The 27,352-nt window shown below is 41.1% G+C and overlaps 1 protein-coding gene and 1 pseudogene across 1 annotated transcript; one reads left to right on the plus strand and one right to left on the minus strand.

Annotated features, from left to right (window-relative positions):
- Positions 1–117: 117 nt before the first annotated feature.
- On the minus strand, positions 118–6,281 carry NOTO (notochord homeobox). Its single transcript, XM_040458532.1, has 3 exons — positions 5,822–6,281; positions 4,041–4,255; positions 118–1,422 (listed from the first exon to the last, which is right to left on the minus strand). The coding sequence occupies exons 1-3, from the start codon at positions 6,171–6,173 to the stop codon at positions 1,264–1,266; spliced, it is 726 nt and encodes a 241-aa protein (XP_040314466.1). The 5' UTR covers positions 6,174–6,281; the 3' UTR covers positions 118–1,263.
- Positions 6,282–19,564: 13,283 nt separating this feature from the next.
- On the plus strand, positions 19,565–20,962 carry LOC121019127 (peptidyl-prolyl cis-trans isomerase D-like; annotated as a pseudogene).
- The last annotated feature ends 6,390 nt before the right edge of the window (positions 20,963–27,352 follow it).

Raw genomic sequence — 27,352 nt, forward strand, 5'->3', positions numbered from 1 at the left:
TGATTCTGTGCTCCTTGAAAAAGGATGTGTCCGCTTCTGTTATGGTCTCATGGTCATATTGGGGGATTGGGTAGGCCCTAGTAACTGTTGAATAGGTTAACTGTTGATTTTTTTTAAAATTATTTTTAAAAGGTGAGTCAATTGAGGAGGCAGGTGCTGGAAGTGGTAGATGCAGGTAGATTCCTTTGATTAACAGAGTGGACTTTGGGTCCAGCATTAGGAAGGATTTCCCTGAAGACAGGGGGAGAGAAGAGTTCTTGAAGCTGGACCCTGGCCTCAAGCCTGTGGCCTAGTGTCTAGGAGAAGATGGTCTACCACCACTTGGAGGCATGTGGTTTTTCACCTCTGCTCCCTGCCCTTCCTGTCTCCCTCAGAACACAGCAGACAGCAGTGGGGACCGTGCCTTCTGTCACCGGCAGGTGGCAGGGCAGGCCTCCTTTCACCAGCTCCCCTCTACCCAGAAGCCATTGGAGATTCTAAATCAATACTCTGAACAGAGGCCTGCCCAGGAATGTAGAGCACTAGAGAAATGAGCTCTGGAATTGCTGGTGACTGGCCTCACAGGGGTAGGCTATCAGCAGGCTTCTTAGAAACGGAGCAGATTCCTGGGAAGGAAAGGGAACCATGAGTTAGGGGCTTGAAGGGGAAAAATTATAACTGTCTCACGGAAATACAGCAGAGTTTGTGAAAAAATGCCTGCTTTGGCAAAGGCAGAGCCAAATTTCTCTGTACAATGATGGAGAGGGGTCAAAGTGGGTAGCTAGAGGGAAAAAGATGGGGTCAGGGAAGCATGTCTGTGCCTAAGCAGACAATTGGGGCTGAGCTCCTAAAAGTGGTAGCAGTTCAGACAAAACAAGAAAACTTTGGGAAACTCTGAAGTAGGCTAAATGGTTTACCTTTCCCTCCTCTTTACTCTCATATCCACCATCTCTGGTGGGGAAGAGGCTTCTAGGCCCAAATACTGATTCAAGGAAGCCCCTTCTCCACAGGCAAGCCAGGAAAAGATTAATCCCTGGAGGGGCCAGTTCAGTTGCAAGCACCACACCCCCAGGTGAAGGGAACTTATAAACCTTAACACTTGCTGAACACTTAGCACTGGGCCTGGCACCCCGTAACAGCTTTACAGACATCCTGTCAGCTCTGGGAAGAGTAAATTGTCAATGCACCCATTATACAGATGAAGAAAAAAGGCTCAGAAGTTCCCGTGGGTGTCCCCAGGAAGAACTAGCCCAGACAGCCTGCGTTGAGCCTTTGTCCCAGTCCTCAGCTGTCCACTCCTGACTCAGTGTCTTCTCTCTGGATGCTGCTGTCAGAGCTGCTGGAGGGCTCATCCTGGGAGGCAGCCATGGCAGACACAGCTGGTAGCTTCAGCCTTTGCTGCTTCTGATACTTGACCCTGCGGTTTTGGAACCAGACCCTCACCTATAATTGGAGGCAATGGTCAGAAATTAGAATGTGACCAGCAGTTCCCACTGCTTCCCCCATTCCCACAGTGGCCCCTGATCTCTGGTCCACATTTGATCTTCCTTCTAAAGGAAGCATCTCCTTCAAAACACCCTTCCCTATAATTTTAGACACATTCATTCATCCAACAAGTATTTATGGAGCTCCTACTATGTACTAGGCACCATCCTAGGTGATGGTGATACAGTGGTGAGCAAGAGAGGTATGGTCCCTGACCTCATGGAAGTCACAGTCCAGAGAGAGAGAGAGAAATAAATATGGAAACAAATCCATAAACACAAAGGCGAGTATGAACAGGGGTCTGGCCCTCCCTGAGGAAGCAGCACTTACGCTAAGGTTCACCGGATCAGAGGCCAGTTTAATGGGAACAGAGAAAAGCAGGCTGGGGCAGGGGACAACCTGTAGGAAGGCCCTGTGGTAGAACCAAGCTTGGTGTGTTGGAGGACCAAAAAGAAAGAGACTGTGGCTGAAATAGCTGAGAGTGAGATGGGGAAGTGAAGGAAGGGAAAATGGAGAGGTCAGCAGAGCCCAGATCACCTAGGACTATGGAGGCTATGGATAAGGAGTGTCAGCTTTCAGGCTACTAAATGGGATGTGACATAGTCCTGTTTGCATCTCAAGTGAATTGCACATCTGGCTGCTCTGTGTAGAAAGGATGAAAGGAGATGCAGGGAGACAGCTGGGGGCTATTGCAATGATCCAGAAAGAGCTGGGACTGGTGTGAACTACGGGCAATGGAAAAAAATGAAGCGATTCCAGCTGTACTTTGAGGGTAGAGGTGACAAGGCTTGCCGATGCAATGGAAGTGGGAGAGAAGGAAGAATGTGGGATGACTTGGTATTTTGAGCAACTGGATGGATGGTGGGACCATGAGTAGGGAAAGGAACAGATCTGGAGAGAAAAAGGTCACAAATTCAAGTTTAGACTTAAGTTGAAATGCATACCCAGGAAACATCCAAGTGGAGACCTCAAGAGGGTAGATAGAGGGATGCCTGGGTGGCTCAGTTGGTTAAGCGTCTGACTCTTGATCTCACCTCGGGTCATGATCTCACGGTTGGTGGGATCAAACCTGCGTACGCTGTATACTGACAGTGTGGAGCCTGCTTGGGAGTCTCTGTCTCCGCCCCTCCCCCACAAACGTGTATGTGTGCTCTCTCAAAATAAACAAACTTAAAAAAAAAAGAAGGTAGGGGTGCCTGGCTGACTCAGTCAAGAAGAGCATGCAACTCATGATCTTGGGGTTGTGAGTTTGAGCCCCATGTTGGGTGTAGAGATTACTTAAATAAAACAAATAAAATTAAAAAAAAGAAGGTAGATAAATGTACAAGTTAGGAAAAAAAGGAGTGAGCTAAGATACAAATCTGGGAGTTGTTGGCTTATAGATGGTATTTAAAAGCATGGGAATAAATGATGGGGCACCTGGGTGGCTCAGTTGGTTGAGCATCCAACTTCAGCTCAGGTCATGATCTCACCGTTGGTGAGTTCGAGCCCAGCGTCCGGCTCAGCCTGGAGTCTGCTTTGGATTCTGTGTCTCCCTCTCTCTGCCCCTCCCCTGCTCATGCTCAGTTTCTCTCTCTCTCTCTCTCTCTCAAAAATGAATAAACATTAAAAAAATAATAAAATAAAATCGTGGGAATAAATGAGATCAGCTACAGAGACAATTCGAGGTCACAAAGAGTACCCTACAAAGTTGACACAGAGGAAGTGGCCAGAGAGCTGGAAAACCAAGAATGTGGTGTCCAAAAGCCAAGAGAAGAATGTGTTTACATAAGAGGAGAGGTCAACTGTACTGAGTGGGGAGTAAGACGAGGAAAGCGTCTGTTGACTTTGGCAACATGGAGGTCATTAAGAGACCTGGAGGAGAAGTTTTGATGGAATGGTAGGGAAAGAATTCATATCAGAATGAGTTAAGTAGATGGGAAGTGAGGACATGGAGTGACTATAACAAATTCATGGGAAGTTTGCCTATGAAAAGAGCAGAAAAGTGGTGTAGTAGCTCAAGTGAAGTATAGGGTTCTAGTGAATATTTATTATTATTTTTAATATTTAGTCCCTTGAACACACTTAACTTCATGGTCAGCTCCCTTTTTTTTTTTTTTAATTTATTTTTTTCAACGTTTATTTATTTTTGGGACAGAGAGAGACAGAGCATGAACGGGGGAGGGGCAGAGAGAGAGGGAGACACAGAATCGGAAACAGGCTCCAGGCTCTGAGCCATCAGCCCAGAGCCCGACGCGGGGCTCGAACTCACGGACCGCGAGATCATGACCTGGCTGAAGTCGGACGCCTAACCGACTGCGCCACCCAGGCGCCCCGGTCAGCTCCCTTTTTAACATGGAAACATAAGTTCTAGGTTAATACTAGGTTAACATAGTTGTTCCCATTATGTGATTTCAAACGGGACTACTTTCCTCATTCATGTAGGAAGTGTGCCAGTGATTAGGGCCTGTCTCCCTCAGTGACCTGGCACAGAGGAAGAAGGCCCATGTCTTCCCCTCAACCTCACCCAGGGCCTTCTGGAGAGCAGTGTCTGCCCCCAGGCACAGCCCTGACCCCACAGGGGTCCCTGCTCCCACCTGGTTCTCCGTAAGGTTGAGCTGGGCTGCCAGCTGGGCTCTCTTCTTCCCCACTAGATTGTGCTGTTTTGTAAACACTTTCTCCAACTCTTCCAGCTGCTTCAAGTTAAACATGGTCCGAACCCTCTTTTGAGGTCTCTCAGTGTCCTGAAGTTCCTCGGCTGGAGCCCAGTCTGGAGTGCCCCAGAGGCCTGAGCAGTGAGCCAGCTCTAAGCCTAAGAAGCAGATACACACACACACACACACACACACACACACACACACACACACACGTATTTAGGTATTAAATATGCATAAAATGCCCCTGGAAGAATAAAGAGACTGGTGTCATTGGCTTCTTGTGGGGTGGAGTTAACCAGGTGACTGGGGGACAGGAATATAAGGGGAAACTCTTCTCCATCTGTCTTAGGAAACATTGTGGAGTTTGAACTGTAGGAATGGATTACCTATGCAAAAACTAACTTGAAACTGAGGGGCATCTGGGTGGCTCAGTCAGTTGAGCATCCAACTCTTGGTTTTGGCTCAGGCCACGATCTCACGGTTTGTGGGATTTGTGCCGAGTCAGGCTCTGCGCTGACAGCCTGGAACCTGCTTGGGATTCTCTCCTTCCCTCCCTCTCTCTCTCTCTCTCTCTCTCTCTCTCTCTCTCTCTGCCCCATACCTGCTCAAGCACACACTCTCAAACAAACAAACATACATTAAAAAAAAAAACTAATTTGAAAATGAGATTAACTGTAATACAAAGCAGTAAGTTGCAATTCAGACCTCAGCTGTGTGAGGCAGTTAGGGAAAGTTGTTTTGGAAACTTGGGCATGTCGCTCAGATGCAGTGGCACGAATCTGGATAGGGTTGAGAGCCTAGGCTTTCTCTGAAGGGAAGGGTGGAGAAATGCCCAGCTGAAAGGGGTGGAAATGCAGAATGGAGAGAACCCAGGAAGTAGGCACCAGGTAAGATTATGTTACATGGATCTTGGTATGGGTTGACAAGGCTTGCGTTAATCTTGCTCCTGTTTTCCTCAAGGGGAGGTGGGGAACCGTGAATCAGATTGCCAAAAATGGCAAAAGCTCCTGTGGGTGGATGTAAATGCTAGAGGAGAACGTTAGGTACACAGTTAAATTCTCCTTGGGGTTTAAGTGCCTGAGTCCCAGAGCCCGAGTTTCCTCTTTTAAGAGCGGGTTACGCAAGCAGACTCAGAGAGCAGTTAAGTGTGGGGCTTTATGCTCACCCGGACTGGGCGTGAGCGGTGGAGGCGGTACTGGGGTGCCGGCATTTGCCAGCTAACAGCTCTTCGATGAACCTCACCACCGCAGCAGCCGCTTCTCCCAGCTAACTGGGCCGTGCGTTCCAGAAGAGAGCTACTTTGGGGAAGAGTCTAAGCTAACAGTCGTTATTCAAAGGGGCTGTGGAAGGAGCGAGAGACTAATTCTCCAGAAGGGACGCTCTGCAGCTCCAGGGCTGGTCTTGTCCCAGTCTTCCGAGGCCCCCTCTGACCTTCCCCGCACCTTCTGCTCTGCACCCGCGCGCTCACACACATCTCCCCCCACCTCAGCAGCGTGCGTGCGGGGGAAGCCTCGTGCAGTGGTCTGTTCTCGGCCAGTCCCTCTCTTGGGCTTCGGGTTCAACGGCAAGGTGAAGGGTCATTGGCCCCCTTCCCACCGACCGTGCGTGGTTCTCAAAACTCAGGGACGTCTCTATCCTGTGCCCGCTGTCGCGGCTGCCACGCTTCGGCCGCCCGCCCGGTTCCCGGGCGCCCGAGCAGCTCGTACCTGTGACGCCGAGGCCCTGGACGCCGAGGCCCTGGAGCCCGAAGAGGTGAGCCACGCGGAGCCCCGTCCGGGGCAGCTGGGGGCACGGCTGGTAGAGACTCACGCTCAGGTAGGCCGGCAGCCACGTCGCGGGAAACCGGGAGGGAGCCGAGCCGAGGTCCGCGGCGACGCCGGACATTGGGGCGGCGGCGGGGGGCGCGCGGCGGGCAGGCCTGGCCAGGATGGCCTCGACGGAGAAGGAAGACTCGAGGCGCCCGGGAGCGCGGGGCCTGCCTGGACCCGCGGGGCGGCGCTGGAGCTCCGAGGTCTCGTCTCCTGCGCCCGGGGGAGCGGGCGGCCGGCTGCCTCGCGGCACTGGGCTGGGCATGGCGCGGCCCCTGCCCTGTCGGGCACAGGGAGTGAAGCCACGGCCTGTGGGCAGCCGTGCAGGGAGCGCGAGGGACGAGGGGGAGCACCACGCAAAAGGGAGAGAGACTTGTTGGCCAGGAGCATTCCCGGCGATGGACGAGGGCTCTTAAATTTGGCGAGGCGGGGCGGGGCCGGGGTCGGCCTTTTCTTCCAGCCGCCTAGGCGGGGCCACCAGCGCGCTGCGAAGCCCCCACCCTCCAAAGCCGGTCAAGCCGCCAAGTCAAGGTGGGCACTCCCTCCCTTACTCCGTATTTAAAAATGCCCTCCTTGGTGCGGTCGGAAAAGGACCCTAGCTCGCTGCAGCTTCACCTGGGGCTAAGCAGACTTTACATACATACATACATACATACATACATACATACATACATACATAAAATCTAATTTAAATATATTGATAAATACAGTGAAACGTAAATTTCCCATCCTGTCCCCCAGCCCCTCAGTTTCCTTGAGTGGAGACACTTCCATGGTTACCAGTTTCTTTTGGATTTTTCCAGGAACTTTCCTCTGTCTAAAAAGGTGGAAGGGGAAAAAACTGTAACAGTTCCAGGTTAAGAAATACTCTTTATTACCAATACATAGGAGTTACTACAAAACTCCTTGAGTTCTGTAGGTGTAGGGCCGGCATTTGTATCCCTGGTTTACAGATGAATAATGAGTACTTCTAGCTGTTGTCCTTGGGCAAATTACAAGTTACTGTTTGTGTTTCCTTACCTGTAACGTGGATGGTAATAGTAGCTATCTCACGGCGTTGCTGTGTGGATTACCTAAGCTAATGCATGTAAAGCATTTAGAACTGGCCTGGTGCTTGGTGATCGTTGTGCTGGGATTGTGGAGCTCCGAGGGCTTCTTGCTTCCCAGGCTCCTACTGCATTCTGCCTCCTCAAATCAATGCCTAACTTTGAAACTACTCAGTCGAAGGCAGTTCCATGTCATTGTCAACAGGCATCAGCTATTTAGGACACAAATATGCCTCTGTCTGCTCTGCCATGTGGGGAACCAGGGGAACCTTGCTGGAGTGAGCAGCTACCTGTCCTCTGTTGTTCCTACTCAGCAAATACCGGCCCCACCTTCTGGACAGTACCCCAAGCAGCCTGGAAGCTGAGATTGTGGGTGAAATCATCAGTGGGTGGTCCAGATAGTCCCAGTGTAGCCTTACTGTGGAGGGTGGGGTGGGGTGGGGGTGGGGGTGGGGGCTAAGTCAGAGATGAGGGAACACAGTGACAGCTCTGGGGAAGGATGGGTGAGATGCAAACTCAGAAGACAGGGTCTCACTTACCTGAGGTCAGACTTACTGGGGCAATCAAGTGAAAGTTCTGGAGGACCCCTTCCCCCCATAACTCCCAAATCCTACACACACCACTCCATTTCTCAACATATTTGCTTTTAAGGAGATTTTCTCTAAGAGGGAGGGGCTATGTCACCCCCCCCAGGACTCCCCCCCCCCCACGCCAATGGCAGTATCAAGGTGCCAACAGCATGCCTATGAGGAGGGACATGGGCACCCACTTCTCCAGACCCATAAAGACAATAACAGCTCATGCTGTTAGGGGTCATTGGAGCATAGGGATAGAAAATGTGGATTTGGGGCTTCTTTCTCTCCTGTGTGTGCACACTCTCTCTCTCTCTCTTAAATAGATAAACTTTAAAAAAAATGTGGATTTTGGGATTGGATAAACCTATATTTACATCTCCATCATTTCTATTATTGGCATAGTGGAGACTGGTTTCTAGCAAATCTTTGTTTTGATCCATACTCTCAAGTCACCTCCTAAATTTCCTCACCTGGGAGACTAGAGTGATGATTTAGGGCAGTGCTTCTCATGCATCAGGATCACCTACAACATTCATAACACAGATTACTGGGCACCATCCTGAGAGTTTCTGATTCAGTAATGTAGGTGCTGCTTAAAAATATTAATTTTAAACAGTTTCTTAGGTGATGCTGATGCTGTTGATCTCGGAACTGTACATTGAGAACCAATGACCAAGGTGATGGTATTTATGAAGTCTTATCTTGGTATCTTTGGTAGCTGGCATAGTGACTGAAAAATAATAAGTGAAAAATTGCGCTTTTTTTAATATTAAAAAAATCTATCTAATGTTCAGTAAATCTTAGCTTTTCTCTAGGTCTAGATTACAATTATAAATTCCATTCTTCATCCTAATTAAAAATTTACTGTTGTCTACATCCCCTGATTGCGTATATACTAAAACATAATGTAACATTAATTTTTTTTAAAATCTGTCATTTCTGTGACTTTGGATAAGTGGATTATTCACTCCAAGCCTCTAATTTCTTGTAAAATGGGAATGATTTATTAAGTGAGAAAATAATACCCACCTGATGGGATTGGTACACAAATTAAATGAGATGGTGTTTTTAGTTAAATGGTAACTATTATGGGGAGGAGAGAGGCTATTTACATTGGTAGATGTGTTGGGCTAAACTTCTTAAAAGTGTTCAGTGAGAGATAGGATGAGGACAGATTTATAGGGCCAAGGGTCTGGTTTGTGTCACTTTATGCACTGAGACTCTCAATGGGCTAATCTGCAGCAGCAGGCATCCTGGAATTAGGGGGAGTTGACAAAGAACAAGAAAAAACTTGTTGGAAAAAGATGGAAGGCTTAAGAACATTTTAAGTCTATTTGTGCTGACTTTTGGTAAAGAATGTACTCACTGTGTCTCTAGCTCTGGAGTTAGTACACAATTCACTGTCCAGTACATAGTTATCTGTTTTCTTTTATTTCACTTAGGCTATAAATTCCTCTAAGGACAGGTATTAATTTTCTCAATATAAATATTACTAAAAAGAGCAAGAGAGGTTAACAGACTGTCTACATTTAAATCTCTTAGCTATGTGTCATTTAGCAAAATGTGGTTTTAATTTGCAATTATTTCCCTGAAGATGTTTATGTTCAGCATCTTTTCATAAGTTTATCAACCACTTGGGTATCCTTTTTTGTGTGAAGTGCCTGTTAAGTGCTTTGCTTATTTTTACATTGGGTTACTATCTTTTCTTTATTCATTTGTTGAATGGTTTACATATAGATAGATATTTTGGGATCAAGTTCTTTGTTGCACTGTAAAGAGAAGAAAATATCTTCTCCCATTCTGGGGTCTGCCTTTTCATTCTTTTATTGTTGGTCTTTTTATGAACAAAAATTACCAATTTTAATAAAGTTTAATTATCTGCTTTTGTGTCCTTTAAAAGAAACCTTTCCCTGCCCCTAGTCATGAAGATACTCTCCTGTTATTTTTTCTTTCCTTGTTATTTTAGCTTTTACATTTAGGTCTGGAATTGATTTTTGTGTAGCTGTTAGGGAAAAGATTTTTAAAGGATGAGTCAAAGGGTGCCTGGGTGGCTCAGTCAGTTGAGCGTCCAACTCTTGGTTTCGGCTCAGAAACCACATTCGATCTCACATTTTGTGGGTTCGAGCCCTGCATCGGCCTCTACACTGACAGTGCTGAGTCTGCTTGGGATTCTTCTCTCTCTCACTCTTCCCCTCCCCCCCCCCACTCTCTCTCTGTCTCTCTCAAAGTGAATAAATAAACTTAAAAAAATTAAAGGATGAGTCAAAATCTGAAGCTATAAATGAAAGTATTGATTGATTCAAATACACAAAAATTTAAAAATTAATTGTAATGATGGCTTGTAACTGTACTTTTTGTTTTCTACATGATAAGAGATTAATACATTTAAAGAAAAAACAATTTCTATGTAAAAGCTAGTATTATTCTAACTTTGGTTTGTAACTGCAAATCTTGCTTTCTACATAATTTAAGAAACTAGCACATTAAAAATTTTTTTTTCAACGTTTATTTATTTTTGGGACAGAGAGAGACAGAGCATGAACGGGGGAGGGGTTAGAGAGAGAGGGAGACACAGAATCGGAAACATTCGATTGTTTCCCCCATAAATAAATATTTTAAATGTGCTAGTTCCAGGGGCGCCTGGGTGGCACAGTCGGTTAAGCGTCCGACTTCAGCCAGGTCACGATCTCGCGGTCTGTGAGTTCGAACCCCGCGTCAGGCCCTGGGCTGATGGCTCAGAGCCTGGAGCCTGTTTCCGATTCTGTGTCTCCCTCTCTCTCTAACCCCTCCCCCGTTCATGCTCTGTCTCTCTCTGTCCCAAAAATAAATAAACGTTGAAAAAAAATTAAAAAAAAATAAATGTATAAAATAAAATATTTATTTATGTTTTTTGGCATACAATATATAAAGATGTAATTTTGTGGCAAAAACAACTGAAAAGAGATGGAGACAAAGCTGTAAAGGAGCAGAGTTTTTGTAATATCATTGAAGTTAAGCTGGCATAAATTCAAATTAGAGTGTTAGAACTTTAGGATGTTTAATATAATCCTAATGGTAACCATAAAGAAAATAGTTATAGAGTATACAGAAAAGGAAATGAGAAATGAATTTAAACAATTCACTACAAAAAAAAAAAAAATCAACCAGACACAAAATAAGACAGTAATGCTGGAAATGAGGGACAAAATAGCTATTATAAGGCATATAGAAAATGAATAGCACAATGACAGATGTAAGGCCCTCCTTATTGGTAATTACTTTAAATGTAAATGGATTAAACTTCCCAATCAAAAAACAGAGATTATATCCCATCCAATGAGAAAAGAACTTCTTTGATTTTTCCCAAGGGTCATCAGACATACTCCACTAAATATGGTCTACCATGTCCAACTGGACAAAAGCAGTGCTTTTTTTTTTTTTTAAGGGGGTGGGTACTGCATAGGGAGAAAAGCTCTACATGTGCATTTCTTCTTGTTTGAGATTCACAAATTCCCTTTATATAATGGTCTATCAATGTGCTGTACTTCGTGTATGAACATAAAAATATCAAAAGTGAATTTTGGAATTAATCTAGTTATGTCCTCCAGAGAGAACAGAAATAGGTTAAAGAGAGATAATTACATAGAAGTGGTTTAATAAACAGTTTAGTATCATACCTGATTCACTCTTACTCAGGTCATGGAAGTGACTTTCTGAAGATGGGGCTGAATGAAATATGGCCAATCAATTTATTCACAGACCTTGACCTTGGTTTAGTTGAAGTCATATGCATATGTCCATCCATATTGTATACCAATGGAGTTGAATCTTAGTTTTAACATGACTTAAATGTAAGCCTTGAAACAGTGCAGCCTTGGAAAGGGCAGTACATCAACCAATAGTCAAGACACCTGGGTTCCAGTACCAGCTCTGCCAACAGGTTTTGTGACTTTGGGTAAAATCATAATCATTATTGAGCAGTTGTTAGGCTTTGAGAAACTGAACTAGGTATTTTATCATATTAAATCTTAATAGCCACTTTGTAAATCAAATAATACCTTTACTTTGTACAGGTGAGGAAATTAAAACTCTGAGAAGCTGATTAACAATAGCCAAGATCACTCAGCTGGTAAATGACAAAACTAGGGTTTGACACAAGCTTTTCTCTACACTAAAGTATTTCCATCATTTAATCTTTTGAGTCTTAGTTTATTTCTTTGTAGATGTGAAGCTCTGTATCCTTTGTAAATTTGATGTTTTTTGATTTCAGTGTAAATATTTAAATGTAATATTCTGTTCTTTTTTTATTAGTAGTATCCATTTTATGACTGTTGGTAGATATTTTTCTTAGTTTGTATTATCTCTATTGAAAATTTACTTCAGTCAGATTTATCAAATTATGAAATCCTTATTTGGGTTGGCTTAATATTCCGTAGCATCATGGTTTAATTTTACATTTGTTATATTTGTAAAAGAAAGTTAAATATTACAGAATTTGGCTCCTGTAGTCAAAAACTACAAGTACCTTTTGCTGAAAGTAGAGATGAAAGCAACTTCTATCCCCTCCAGCAGGAGATACCTAGTTATGTCCTCCAGAGAGGATGTTCCTCAGAAGGATGTTCCTCATATTTGTTCGCCCAAATATGAGGAAGGGGAATAGGGGAATAGAAGCACCTACAATCATTTGCCAAACTCCTCCTCACTTTCGCTACCACTTTGGTCTGGTGCCTAAAGATAAAATTGTTATTGTGTATATGGGGACAAAAAGGGCATATTTATAGATAGATGAAAACAAATGATCCAAATCTATTATATCAACACTATATCTCACTGGAGATCCAAAGACACAAGGAAATTGAAAGTGGGACAATAGAATAAGATATTACATGCAAATAGTAACCAAAAAAGAGCAGGTGTGGATATACTAATATCAGGCAAAATAGATTATAAACCAGAAAAGGTTATAAGAGACAAATAAGGACATTATATATTACACAAAGTTCAACATAGCAAGAAGTTTAATGCAAATAGTTACGTACTTTGTGACAGACCAAAATATATGAAGCAAAAACTGATAGAATTGAAGGGAGAAATGCACAGTTTTACAGTAAAAGCTGGAGGCTTCTATAACCTACTCACAATAACGTATAGGACAACCAGACAGAAGATAAGTAGGGAAATAGAAGACTTAACACAATAAAACTATTAAATCTAACAGACACATATAGACCACTCTACTAACAACAGAATTCACATTTTTTTTTCTCAAGTGCACGTGAAACATTTTCTAAGATAGACTATATATTAGGTCACAAATTAAGTCTCAATAGATTTTAAAATATAGATTTTAAAAGTATCTCCTCCGACAGCAATGAGATGAAGTTAGAAGTGAATAAAAAAAAGGAAAGCTGGAAAATTCACAAAAAAACTAAGCCACACACTTTTAAACAAACAATAAATAAAAACAAAAATCATGAGGGATATGAGAAAATCTTAGAGATGAACAAAAATGAAACATAACATACCAAAACTCATAGGATTCAATGAAAGTGCTACCAAGGGGGGAATTTATAATTATAAATGCTTACATTCAAAAGAGAGATCTCAGATCAACAGCATAATTTTCAACTTAAGGAAATAGAAAAAGAAGAATAAACTAAAACCAAAGATAACAGAAGGAAGGAAATAATAAAGATTAAAACAGAGATAAATGAAATAGAGGATAGAAAAGCAATAGAGAAGATTAATGAAACCAAAAGTTGATTCTTCAAAAGATCAACAAAATTGCCAAACCTTTAGCTAGATGGACTAAGAAGAAAAGTCAAGACTCAAATTACTAAATGAGAAATGAAGATGGGACATTATTACCAATTTTATAGAAATAAAAGGATTATGAGACAATACTATGAACAATTGTATGCCAAAGTTGGATAACCTATATGAAATGGACAAGTTCCTAGAAACACACAACCTACCAAGACTAAATCACAAAGAAATAGAAAATTGGAATAGACCTATAACTAGTAAGAAGATTGAATCAGTATTCAGAGATCTTCAAACAAAGAAAACCTCTGGACCTGATGACTTCACAGGGGAATTCTACCAAGAAGTACTAATACAATCCTTCTCAAACTTTTCTAAAAAACTGAAGAGGAGGGAACACTTCCTCATTTTTGTGATGTCAGCATTACCTGATACAGGATAGCCAAACAAAGACACTACAAGAAAACTACAGTCTAATATTCCTGATGAACACAGGTGCAAAAACCTCAACAAAATATTAGCAAACAGAATTCTGTAGCATATTAAAAGGTTATACACCATGACTAAGTGGGATTTATTACTGGAATGCAAGGATGGTTCAACATATGGAAATTGATGAATATAATTCACCACATCAACATGCAGGGGGTAAAACACATTATCATCTCAATTGATGCAGAAAAAGTATTTGATAAAATTTAGCACATTTCACACTTTCATGATAAACACTCAACAAACTAGGGATAGAAGGAAACTATCTCAACATAGTAAGAATCATAGAATAAAAATGCATAGTAAACATTATATTCAATGATGAAAGACTTTCCCTCTAAAATCAGGATCAAGGCTTTCACCACTTGTATTCAAAACACGACTAGAAGGGGCGCCTGGGTGGCTCTGTCAGTTAAGTGTTGGACTTGGGCTCAGGTTATGATCTCACGGTATATGGGTTCGAGCCCTGTGTCCAGCTCTGTGCTGACAACATGGAGGCCGCTTGGGATTCTCTCTCTCTGCCGTTCCCCTATTCACGCTGTCTCTTTCTCTCTCAAAATAAATAAACTTAAAAAATTTAAAAACAAAAACAGAATACAACTGTTGGGGCACCTGGCTGGTTCAGTTGGAAGAACATGTAGTTCTTGATCTCAGAGTCATGAGTTTGAACCCCCATTGGTGTAGAGATTACTAAAAAATTTCCAACAAGAAATAAGGGGTGCCTGGGTGGCTCAGTTGGTTAAGCATCCAACTCTTAGTTTTGGCTGGGGTCATGATCTCATGGTTCATGTGATCAAGCCCCACATCAGGCTGCTGCATGCTGACAGCACAGAACCTGCTTGGGATTCTCTCCCTCTCTCTTTGCCCTTCCCCTGCTTGTGTTATCTCTCTCTCTCAAAAATAAATAAACTTTAAAAAAAAAGAAACAAAAGGCATCCAAAGTGAAAAAGAAGTAAAATATCTCTGTTTGCAGATAATATGACTTTATATGTGGAAAACTCTAAAGATTCCACACAAAAAAACTTGTTAGAATAAATCATGAATTTAACAAAGTAGCGGAATCAAAGTCAACACATGAAAATAATTTGCATTTCTATACACAAACAATGAACAATCTGAAAACAAATTATAAAAACAATCCCATTTACAGTAGCATCAAAATGAATAAAATACTTAGGAATTAACTTAACCAAGGAGGTGAAAGACTTGTACAATGAAAACTAGAAAGCATTGCTGAAAGAATTGGAGAAGACACAAATGGAAATAGATTCTATGTTCATGGATTGGAAGGCAATATTGTTAAAATGTCAATGCTACCCAAAGTGATCTGTAGAATCAATGCCTATTAAAATCCCAATGATGTTTTTCACAGAAATGGAAAACCCATCTTAAAATTTGTATGGAATTTCCAGTGACCCTGTATAGCCAAATTGATACTGAAAAAGAAGAAAAACACTGGAGGACTTCTACTTCCTGATTTCAAAACTTAGTTCAAAGATACAGTAATAAAATCGGAGTGGTATTGGCATAAAGCAGACATATAGACCCATAGAATAGAATAGAGAGCCCAGAATTAAACCCTTATGTATATGGCCAAATGATTCTTGACAAGGACTCCAAGACCATTAAATGGGTAAAAAACAGTCTTTTCAACAAATGGTACTGGGAAAACTGTATATCCACATGCAAAATAATGAAGGTGGACCCTTACCCAACACCACATACAAAAATTAACTAAAAATTGCTCAAAGACCTAAATGTAAGACCTAAAACAATAAAACTCTTAGAAGAAAACATAAGACAAAAGCTTCACAACATTGTATTTGGCAGTGATTTCCTGACTATAACACAAAAGGAAAAATAGACAAATTGGACTTCGTGAAAATTTTTAGTAATTTGTGCATCAAAACACAACTATCAACATGCCCTTGTTGTGATGAGTACTGGGTGTTGGACGAAAGTATTGAATCACTATATTGTACACCTGAAACTAATATTACACTGTATGTTAACTGGAATTTAAATAAAAACTTAAAAAAAAGACACTATCAACACAGTAAAAAGACAACCCACAGAATGGGAGAAAATATTGGTAAATCATATATCTGATAAGACAATTATAGCTAAGATATATAAAGAACTATTACAATTCAATAATAAAAAAGCAACCCAATTAAAAAATAGGCAAAGGATCTGAGTAGATGTTTCACCAACGATGTGCAAATGGCCAATGACCATGTGAAAAGATGTTCAACATCGCTAAACATTAGGGAAATGCAAATCAAAACTGCAGTGAGATACCACCTCCTACCCAGTAGGATGGCCACTACCCAAAAGACAGGAAACAAGTGCTGGTGAGGATGTAGAGACATTGGAAACCTCGTGCACTGTTGATGGGAATGTAAAAGGTAAAGCTGCTATGGAAAACAGTATGACAGTTCCTCAAAAAATTAAAAATAGAATTACCATATGGCCCAGCAATTCCACTTCTTGGTTTTTACCCAAAAGAATTGACAGCAGGGTCTGGAAGAGATTTTTGTACACCCATGTTCACAGAAGCATTATTCACAATAGCTAAAACATGGAAGCAACTTGTGTCCATCAGTGGTTGAATGGATTAGCAAAATGTGGTATACACACACAATGGAATATTATTCAGCCTTAAAAAGGAAAGAAATTCTGCCATACACTATAACATGGATGAAACTTGAGGACAATATACTCAATAAAGTAAGCACAGAATGACAAATACTATATGATTCCGTTTATATGAAGTACATGTTCAAAATCATAAAGACAATGTATAATGGTGGTTTCCAGGAGACGGTGATGGGGAGTACAGGGAGTTACCATCTAATGGGTAAAGAGTTTCAGTTATACAAGATGAAGAGTCATGGGGATTGATAGGGATGATGGTTCTACAACCATGTGAATGAATTTAATACCTCTGGACTTCACACTTAAAGATGGTAATACAACAACAGAAAAAAGTGGGAAAAAAGACAATGGAGACGTCTCTTCAATGTATTGAGAGAGATTATCCATCTAGAAGTTTATATCCTATAATTTGGATAACTATAATTATATATCATAATACTAAACATAAACATAAAGTGACAATTTTATGTCATTTAACATATTAAGCTATTATTCAAGAGAGGTAAAAATGGAAGCATTTTCAGACATACAAAGACCAAGAGAGTTTGCTGCCCAAAGACCCTTCTTTATAAGAGACATGTTAAAGAGTAGATTAGCAAGAAAAAACAAAACTCAAAAGGCACACACAAAAAAGCATAGAGGTTTTTTAATCTGTCAATAAATTTTCATGAACTATTAATTATTAAAAATAATGTTTTTAAATTACAAAATTAAAATTTCAACAGCAATAATAAAATTGGGCATATTAAACAATGGGCCTGTTAAAAGGTTATTGTCATGATCAGGAGAAGAATTAAAAATATTGACTAATTTTATTTGTTAGTAGCAAAAATAATAGTTAAGATTGTATATTAAAAATTCATGGACAAAGACTAAAAGAACAGAAATACAATACATGCTTTGAAACCAGCAAAGGGTTTATTTTATTTTTTAAAGATTAGAAATTGATTTTTATTTTTTTTAAAGTTCATTTATTTATTTTGAGAGAGAGAGAGAGAAGGGGAGGGGCAGAGAGAGAGGAAGAGAGAATCCCAAACACTGTCAGTGCAGAGCCCCGAGCAGAACTCGAACTCACAAACTGTGAGATCATGACCTGAGTGGAGATCAAGAGTCAGACGTTTAACTGACTGAGCCACCCAGGTGCCCCCAAAACAGCAAAGGGTCTTAAAAGGGGAGCAGTGTGGATGTGGAAATTTTTATCATTTTTCTAGAAGGTAATAAAGGAGACAAATTTTTAAAAAAAGAACCGTAAACAGAAAATACAAAGAAATTGGAGAAAAAAAGTCCAAATCAAATAGCATTCACACAACATGAAAGAGAACCTTACCCTATGTTTAACTGAGATGAGTGTTTCTAAACCAGAAAGAGATGGTAGGTCAGGATAGCTTTCCTAACTCATGGTTCTTGAATTTGCTCTTTAAGATGTTTTAGTGAAGAGCTATATATATATATGAAAATACTATTCTCACGATCTCTGCCTGAAGAATCTACTGGAAAAAAAACTTCAGACAACCAAAAATGACAGGACAGAAAACAGCATAAAGGATAGTGGCAATGATCATCAGTGGTCCCTATTATCACAAACCTGAATCTGATCAAGTCTTTAGATCTAACTGCCAAGTCACAGGAAATACAGTGACCAGAGCAACATGTTTAAACACCACAGGGATGCAATCACAAAATCCAGAGTACAGAGAGAGACAGGGAGAGGGAGGGGGCATAGAGAGAGGGAGAGAGAGAATCCCACACCTAACAGTGCAGAGCCTGACGTGTGGCTCGATCCCTCAAACCATGAGATCATGACCTGAGCTGACCCAAGAGTCAGATGCTTAACCGACTGAGCCACCTAGGCGCCCCACTATCTATCTTCATCAATAAATAAATCGTAAGAAAAAAAAAGATGAAGAGAGAACCTATAAGTTAACAGTCACAAGAGACATATTAACCAATTGCAATTATTAGACCTTATTAGGAGTCAAAGAAACTGTATAAATGTTTATGAGGTAATTGAGGAAATTTGAATACTGGAAATTGAATGACATGAAAGATTATTGTTTTATTTTTTTAGGGATTGTAATGGTATATTTAAAAAATTTTTTTTAATGTTTATTTAAAGAGACAGAAAGAGACAAAGCATGAGCATGGGAGGGACAGAGAGAGGGGGAGACACAGAATCTGAAGCAGCTCCAGGCTCTGAGCTGTCAGCACAGAGCTGGACGTGGGGCTGGAACTCATAAACCGCGAGATCATGACCGGAGCCAAAGTTGGACACTTAACCCACTGAGCCACCCAGGCGCCCCTGTAACGGTATATTTTTAAGGTATGTTAGTGATATTTCTTTAGGTTGTATATAATAAGTCCTTATGTTTTAGAAAAACCTGCTGCACTATTTACACATGAAAATATATGGCATCAGAATTTGCTTCAAAGCAATCTGGGATGGGTGATTGGCCAACACATGGTTGGCAATGAGTTGAAAATTGTTGAAACTGGCTGATGACTGTATGGAGTTTCATTATAGTAGTTTTTCTGCTTTTGTTTATATTTAAAAATTTCTGTAACAAAAAGCTACAATAAAAATAAAGACTAGCAATAAATGAATTGTGTTCAATATAAGTATGTAGGAAAAAACCAATAGGGGAAAAAGCTAAAGAAAATAGAGGGAAAATTCAGATAAGTACAAAAAGTAATGAAATAGAAAAAAAAGATACAGTTAATAGAAAAAGATGGTACAGTTGAGAAGATCAACAAAATCCAAAATGGTTCTTTGGAAGAGATAATAAAATAAACCACTATGAATATTTATCAAGAGTAAAAAGAGAAAAGGTATAATAAAAATTATTTGGAATGATGACAGGGTAGGCTGGAAATAAAATAGAGATTATTCCATTCAAGACAAAAATCATAAACCAATTATCCTATGATGCTAAAGTGCTAAGATGTTAAGTCAAATCTTAGCAATTTGAATTTGGTCATTTATATAAAAATAATCATAATCAAGTAGGGTTTGTCCTGAAAAGGTAAGGAATTTCAACATCATAAAATCTCTTAAGGAATATACCATATTAACAGGCTTTCGGGTTGCGCTGCCAGGTGTCCAAGAGGTTCTCTGAGTTCCCACTCAAGTACATCTGCAATTCAAAATGCCGCACCCATCCCCCCAAACTCAGCCCTCCAACCCTAGTAACTCCCAAGTCTTTTCTGAGGTGGATGTTGGAGGGGAACAAGTTGGTTGAATTGTCTTAGAATTGCTTGCAGATATTGTACCCAAGACTGCAGAAAAATTTTGTGCATGTGTACAGGAGACAAAGGTATTGGACCCACCACTGGGAAACCTCTCCATTTTGAAGGATGCCCTTTCCATCAGATTATTAAGAAATTTATGATTCAGGGTGGAGACTTCTCAAATCAAAATGTGACAGGTCGAGAAAGTATTTACGGTGAAAAATTTGAGGTGAAATTAAGAGAAAGTATTTACGGTAAAAAATTTATAATAAAAATATTATAAGCATGATCAGGAAGATTTATCGAGCATGGCAAATGCAGGTTGCAAATACAAATGGTTCTCAGTTCTTTATCACAACAGTTTCCCTCTCCTCATTTGGATGGGAAACATGTGATACTTGGCCAAGTAATTAAAGGAATGGGTGTGGCAAGGATACTGGAAAATGTAGAAGTGAAAGGTGTAAAACCTGCCAAATTGTGTGTTATTGCAGAATGCAAAGAATTGAAGGAAGGGGATGATTGGAGCATATCTCCAAAAGATGGTTCTGATGACAGTCATCCAGGTTTCCCTGAGGATGCAGATATAGATTTAAAAGATATAGATAAAATGTTACTAATAACAGAAGACTTAAAAATATTGGAAATACTTTTCTTCAAATCCCAGAACTGGGAGATGGCCATTAAAAAAAATATATGAAAGTTTTAAGATATGTGGAAGGTTCAAAGACTTATTGAGAAAGCAGATAGGTTGAAGCTGCACCGACAGCTTTAAGCTGCGAGCTGAATATTGGTGCTTGTAAACTGAAGATGTCAAGTTGGCAGGGAGCAATTGGCAGTTGTTTGGAGGCTCTTGAAATAGACCCATCAAATACCAAATCATGGTACTATAGAGCTCAGGGATGGCAAGGATTAAAAGAATAGATCAAGCATTGGCTGACCTTTTTGTTTTTAATATTTATTTATTTTTGAGAGAGGGAGAGAGACAGACCACAAGCAAGGTAGGGGCAGAGAGAGAGGGAGATACAGAACCCATCTGAAGCAGGCTCCAGGCTCTGAGCTATCAGCACAGTGCCTGATGTGGGGCTTGAACTCATGGACCATGAGATTTTACCTGAGCTGAAGTTGGATGCTTAATCGACTGAGCCACCCAGGTGCCCCAAGCATTGACTGATCTTAAGAAAGCTCAGGAGATAGCACTGGAAAATAAAGCTATCCAGGCAGAACTGTTGAAAGCCAAAGACAAGACAAAGGCACATAAAGATAGGGAGAAGGCAGCATATGCAAAAATGCCTAATAAGGAATTCAGCTTTACTTAAATATCATGCATTGATTGTATAAAGACAATAAGAAGTTTTAAGATTTTTCTCTGTTACAGATGACCCTTGATGTGTTTCCTTTGATGCTTCAGTTTCCCAATGTTTACAGCTTAGGAATACTGAAAAGGGTTCAATCTTATTAAAACAGAGCTTCTCACACACATACACACAAAAGGAATACACCATATTAACAGATAAAAGAAAAATATATAACATTCTTAATAGATGCAGAAGGAGCATTTGATCAATTTTATACAATCATTTAAAAATGTAAAGTTTTAGTAAACTTAAGGGTAAAAGGTTGTCATCAAAGTGGTATTGCATATAAACAGGTTGAAGAAAAAACTATAATGATCTTATAGGTCTAGAAAATTTTTTTTTATAAAATTCAACATAAATTCATTTAAAAATTATACCTTTTACCAAACTAAAGGGTAAAAACCTACTGCAAAGATCATATTTAGAAATGAGACTGCAGAAGCAGTGTCAATTAAAGTCAGGAATAAGACATATATATCCACTACCATAGAGTCTATTTATCATCGTACTGGCAATCTTAGCCAATGCAATAAGACGCAAAAAGAAAGATATAAGAATTAGAAAGGGAGAGACCAAACTACTCTTATTTGTAGACAATATGATTATCTACAGAGAAAGTTGATGCAAATCCACAGAGAAAGTTTTCTGGAAACATGATCAGTATATAAGAATTGGTAAAGGTAAATATTATTAGCGAATGTAGCTGAAAATATATCTCACTTGTAACTGCCTCATAAACTATAAGATACATAGGAATACACTTAAGAGATGTGCAAAATGTTTAAAGAGAAAGTTAGTATTGAAGGACATGAAATAAGACTTGAATATATGGATAGGAAGACTCAAAGTCAAAAGATGACAATTCTTCTCCAAATTATCTTAAAATGAAATGAAATGAGAATTTTTAAAATTTATGGAATTGTACAACTTGACAAATTGATTCAAAAAACTGTATAAGGAAGCACCAAGAATATCTAAGACAGTATGAATAAAATGAACAAGATGAAAGAACTCGCCTTACCCAATAGCAACACTTCTTATAAAGCTGGAGTGATAAACACGGTGTGATATTGGTATAGGGATAGATGAATGGGCCAGTGGAACAGAATGGAGAGCCCTGACCCTATAACAACCTTCCAAGTATAAACATGGCTGCTTCACTTCTACTTTTCACATCTCATGCAAATTTCTCCTATGGCCAACTCCAGCCCAGTACCATACAGGAAAGGGAATTCTAGGAAGTAGGATTCCAACTTAGCTAAGTTGGCACAGTACAAAGCCACTGCAGCCCACCCTTTGTCAACTTGGCATCCATAAATACCTGTTTTCACTACAGTTAACCTTGAAATGAAGTTTAAAAGCCAATGATAGCCAAATTGTGCCTCTACTTAACATGATGCATCTATCCCTTGCACAATGAAAGCCTATCAGATAATTGGTTAACCATATGGAGAAATAAAAAGTACATTCTTTTTTTTATTTTTTTTTTATTTTTTTTATTTTTTTTAATTTTTTTAATTTTTTTTTTCAACGTTTATTTATTATTTTTGGGACAGAGAGAGACAGAGCATGAACGGGGGAGGGGCAGAGAGAGAGGGAGACACAGAATCGGAAACAGGCTCCAGGCTCTGAGCCATCAGCCCAGAGCCCGACGCGGGGCTCGAACTCACGGACCGCGAGATCGTGACCTGGCTGAAGTCGGACGCTTAACCGACTGCGCCACCCAGGCGCCCCAAAAAGTACATTCTTAATGCTCCCCGCCAAAAGAGGATATAAAGTCTCTTTATTCATAGTTCAGTGTTGTTCATTTCTCTTATAACTGAGTCACATTTCTCCTGTGATATCCTGTAAATTAATTACTGACAAATAATGTTAAAAACTTATTCACACAGTAGAGGAATGGGGAGGGGAAAGAAATTTTTTTATTAAAACACAAAAATATTTACATTGAAATAAGAAGAAAAGTTTCATCCTCATTTCTGCAGCTGATTGTGTTGTTTTAGCTGGTATTTATAAATCCTCTTCCACTTCCCATTCATATTCTCTTCTTGGTGAGGTGACCTTTGTTTCTGGTCTGGACTATTAACACTTCTTCCTGTATTGGGTTGTAGCAGTTTTTCCATTGACATTAATCACAGGAAATGGGAATGCCAAGAGGCTCCCCATTCTCCCCTTTGGAAGTCAAGACTAGTCACCCCGGACAATACAATAAACTTCTTTTTTGCCTGTTGATTCACTGGCAAGAGAAGTTCAAAGTAGCCGGGGCCAGACTCAACATCCAGTTTAGTGCAACCACTGCTGTGTTCTCTGTGGGAATATTTCTCTTTTGGGAACTAATACTTTTATTTTTTTTTAATTTTTTTTAATGTTTATTTTTGAGACAGAGAGAGACAGAGCATGAATGGGGGAGGGTCAGAGAGGGAGACACGGAATCTGAAGCAGGCTCCAGGCTCCGAGCTGTCAGCACAAAGCCCAATGCGGGGCTCGAACTCACAGACCGTGAGATCATGACCTGAGGCGGAGTTGGAAGCTCAACCGACTGAGCCACTCAGGGGCCCTGGGAACTAATACTTTTAGATCAGCAGAACTCAATGTTTCAGAGACAGAAAGCAACATTTTTGCTAGAGAAGCACTGTGTGTTTTATTGAGGGAAGCTGTTCTCATTTCTAACCTCTGCTTCTTGATCCACGAACCACTGCTTTGGGAGAAACAGCAGTATACATCAGTTGCTGATTTAGAGAACATCTTGCATCCTGAAGGACATTACCTAAGCCCTGCAAGGTGTCGCCACACAGGTAGTTCCGTAACTGAGTCTTGAAAAGGCCATTCTATTCTTCTCTCAGGCCAGCTGCTTCAGGAAACATGGTAAGACCAGTAGATTCCATAAGCTTGAGCCTGTTGCCACTCTTCTTGAATGTAAAAGAAATTCTTCCGTCAGCCGTAGAAAATATCAGGTCCCTTACATTGACCTTGAGATGGGAATTTAGAGCCCCAACTCATCATATTCTTTCCCCAAGTTCTTCAGGGCATTGTAAGAATCCACCAATCTTATTCTAATTATATTCAAGCAACTACTTGGTCAATCAAAGCACTGACTTCTATAGGCACCAAATTACAATTGTCTACAGGTGATCATTTTTCTCCCATTCTGTGACATGGAGTACTAGTGATCCCTATACCCCTGGTAGCCCTTGGTAATCCTTGGCAAGGGTCATTTATGCCTTTAAATCTAATTAGATCACAGAATCAATGGATAATCTGGCAGGCAGTGGGGAAGGAAAGATGGATGTGAAATGGGGGAGCAAGGACAAATTGGAACCCAGGAAGAAGAGCAAGAATGAGCTAGAAACTGCTTCAGTCTCACACCGCCTCTAAGCCTCTAACTTTGTTAATTCAGGTGACCTGCAGAAGAATCTGGTCCTTTGTTTTAGAACTAAATCCACAACTAGCCCAGGAGTTGGGGGAAACTGTAGAGGCTCTGATGGGAAATAAAGGAGCTTTGTGCCCATCTGCTTTCTCCCATTTCCCCCACCAGCAAGGTGAGCCAGCAAATCTGTCATAATGCATGAGCCACCACAGGGCCTGCCTTCCACAGTGTAAACATGACAGCTGCTACTTCACTTCTGTTGCCAATCTGTAGCATGCAGATTTCTCCTGTGGCCAGCCCTAGCCCAGAACCATGCAGGGAAGGAAATTCTGGAAAACGTAGTCCTAGCTTAGCCAAGTTGACACAATATAAAGCCACTACACTATTTATAAAAAGGTTTAAAACATATATAACTGAAGCCATAAATATGTGGTATGAGTATAAAGACATTCTTGAGCATGAAAAATATGATAACTAAGGGTGAGCTCTGGGGAGGAGGAAGGGAACAGGAGTAGGGAGGGCACACAGGCCATCAATTTTCTGTAATCTTTTATCTCTTAAAACAAAACAACTGTAGTAAAAATGTTTGATACGGTACGTGGTGGTGGACACAATGATATTCTTTTTTTTAAATTTATACTTGCCTATAGGTGTGAAACGTTGAGAGGAGGAAAAGGAGGGGGGAAATGGTAATAATAATAATTGCTGATAGTTACTGATCACTTAGGCTTTGCACTTGGGTTATGCCACTTAGGTAGAGAATGGGTTTCTTTCTCTGGATTGAGGGAAGAAGCACAGCTGTAGACACGAACATTTTGACCCCTTTTCAGGATCCCAGAGCTCCTGGGGACCTGGAAAGATGGAGATGTGTTATGGGGGAGCCCCTCTGCTGCCCTTACTCCCAACATCCTTGAGAATTCTTGTCCCTTTTCTCCTTTTGCCCTCTCTTGTGCAGGGTCTCTCCATCTCTCTTGCTCTCTCAACTTTCCAAAGTTTTTGCGTCCAGAAGAAAGGTGCTAAGTGGGGGCAAGTGCAGGTCTTGGGAGCTACAATGCAGGGCACACACACATCAGGCCTTAAGTCAAGCCCAGGATGAGAGGGCCCGAGGCTACTGTGGGGAAGCCACACACCTCCTCCCCCCTGCCCGGCTGTCTCAGCTCCAACCCACACCTGTTCCTCCCCTCATCTACTCCTCCCGCCTCCCCTTGCACCTGACAGGCCAAGAGCAAACAAGGTTGTTGTTTGTTCCTCTCTTCGTGCAATGCACAGTCACACAGGGAGGCACCATATATGCTGGCAACACACATTGCACTTTGCAGTTACCTACTGTTTCCTAACTTTTTTGTGTGTACGCTGCTTTTAAGACTTTCTCTGAAATCCTATGCTCTTCAATTAGACTGAAGTCAACAAACATCTGTTTGTTTGAGGCCTGTTTTATGTGCGGGGTTAATGAGGGGTACAAAGGAATGAAGAACACAGTTTCTTCCCATTGGGAACTCACAATCTCACGACGGGGGAGATTCTATGGGAGTATGAAGTGCAGAGAGTATAACTTCAGAGAGTCAGGAAGGCTCCTTAGAGGAAGCTCTCCTCTGCAGACAACCTTCAAAGAGAGGAAAGCCTATGAAGGGAAGGAGTGGGTGAGATTAGGCAGAAAGAAAATGCTGTGAGAGAAGAGACAGGGGCTAGTTAGTATGGGCCCCTTGGGGGACTGTCAGCTGGACGGAGGGAAGAAGGGGGAATGATCAGAGAAGAACAACCCTCGTGCAATGACGGTAGTTTGTGTTCTACCCACTTAGAGTACTTTAGAGCTGATTGGGCCGTTGGCAAACTAGCCAAAGCCCTTTCTTGTACTAAAAAGGAAGGACATTGAGGCCCAACTAAATGGGGAGTGATTTGCACAAAAGGCAAAACTGGGTCCAGGATTCAGCTTCCAGATCACTCTATCAGCTTCCAGATAAAATCAGCACTTTATTTGTCTTTTTATCCATCAGCCGTGCCTGCCACAGTGCCTAGCACGTAGTAGGCACAAACCTATTTGCTGAAGTGAATTCTGTTTCTCTAGTTTCAGAATTCTGTTTCTCCAGAAACTTATTCCTTCAGTTTCTGAAGAAATGGACAAGAAAGAGGGATGGTCCTCTACCCAACCCTGTTATACCACAGGCACCGTGCAGGGTGCATATTGATGCTATCTTCTTGATCCCCACAGTCTTGCTGTTATTCCCACTTCACAGACAAGGAAACTGCATCTGGAGAGCTAGGTGATTTGTTTACAGGTAGTCAAGTATCTGAATTCAAATCCAAGTCCATCTGACTCTAAATTCCATGACGAGGGTGTCAGAGGAAATGGTTGGAATTGAGTTTATTGAATTGATTTTTACTCCATGCCCACAGCTCTTGGGGCAGGATTTTTTTCCTTTGGGGTAAATGGGGAAATAGCATTGTAGTAGAAGAGTATGTGTGAGAGAGGGTGAATCCTTTTAGGGACTACCTTGCTTTAACTGCTCATAACTGACAACACCAAACAAAGGTGTTGGTTCTTTTTTTAAGGTCGCTGCCCTTCAGTCTTTAGTTCCTCTCTGCATCAGGGGCATTCAAACCCCATCTGAGGATCCAGAAACTCAGAGATATTGACAAAATGGAAAGACAAAAAGAATTGGATTATGGCATATGTGACCTCTCCAAGTGTCTTATAATCAGATGGAGTTGGAGAGGGCAGAGGATGGGAGAACCATCTAGAAAGAGGTTTCTGTGTTTAGAAGAAAGGAAAATAGAGATAGTGGTGGTGATTGTGTGTGTGTGTGTGTCTTGCAGGTAAGTGTTGGGTGGTGTTGGGCAGGGGGAGAACAGATCTGTCACAGGCTCTGTGTACCAGCCCAGACCTCCCCTCATCCCCCAGGCAAGTTTCTGGGGTTCTCACCAAGCCTTTGCCGCTCCCTACTAAAGCTAGGGATGTTGAGTCAAGGGTTGGGGAAAGGTTGGAA

This window comes from Herpailurus yagouaroundi, unplaced genomic scaffold, assembly GCF_014898765.1.
Source record: "Herpailurus yagouaroundi ecotype Mexico unplaced genomic scaffold, PumYag 221, whole genome shotgun sequence".
In the NCBI taxonomy this organism is placed as follows: Eukaryota; Metazoa; Chordata; class Mammalia; order Carnivora; family Felidae; genus Herpailurus; species Herpailurus yagouaroundi.

Coding starts and splice junctions, on each gene's coding strand:
- NOTO (XM_040458532.1), bottom strand. CDS start 6,173: ATGCCCAGCCCAGTGCCGCGAGGCAGCCGGCCGCCCGCTCCCCCGGGC. Junction 4,256..5,821: donor CCAGGGCCTCGGCGTCCAGG/GCCTCGGCGTCA, acceptor TCTGCTTCTTAG/GCTTAGAGCTGGCTCACTGC. Junction 1,423..4,040: donor TCAACCTTACGGAGAACCAG/GTGGGAGCAGGG, acceptor CTCCAATTATAG/GTGAGGGTCTGGTTCCAAAA.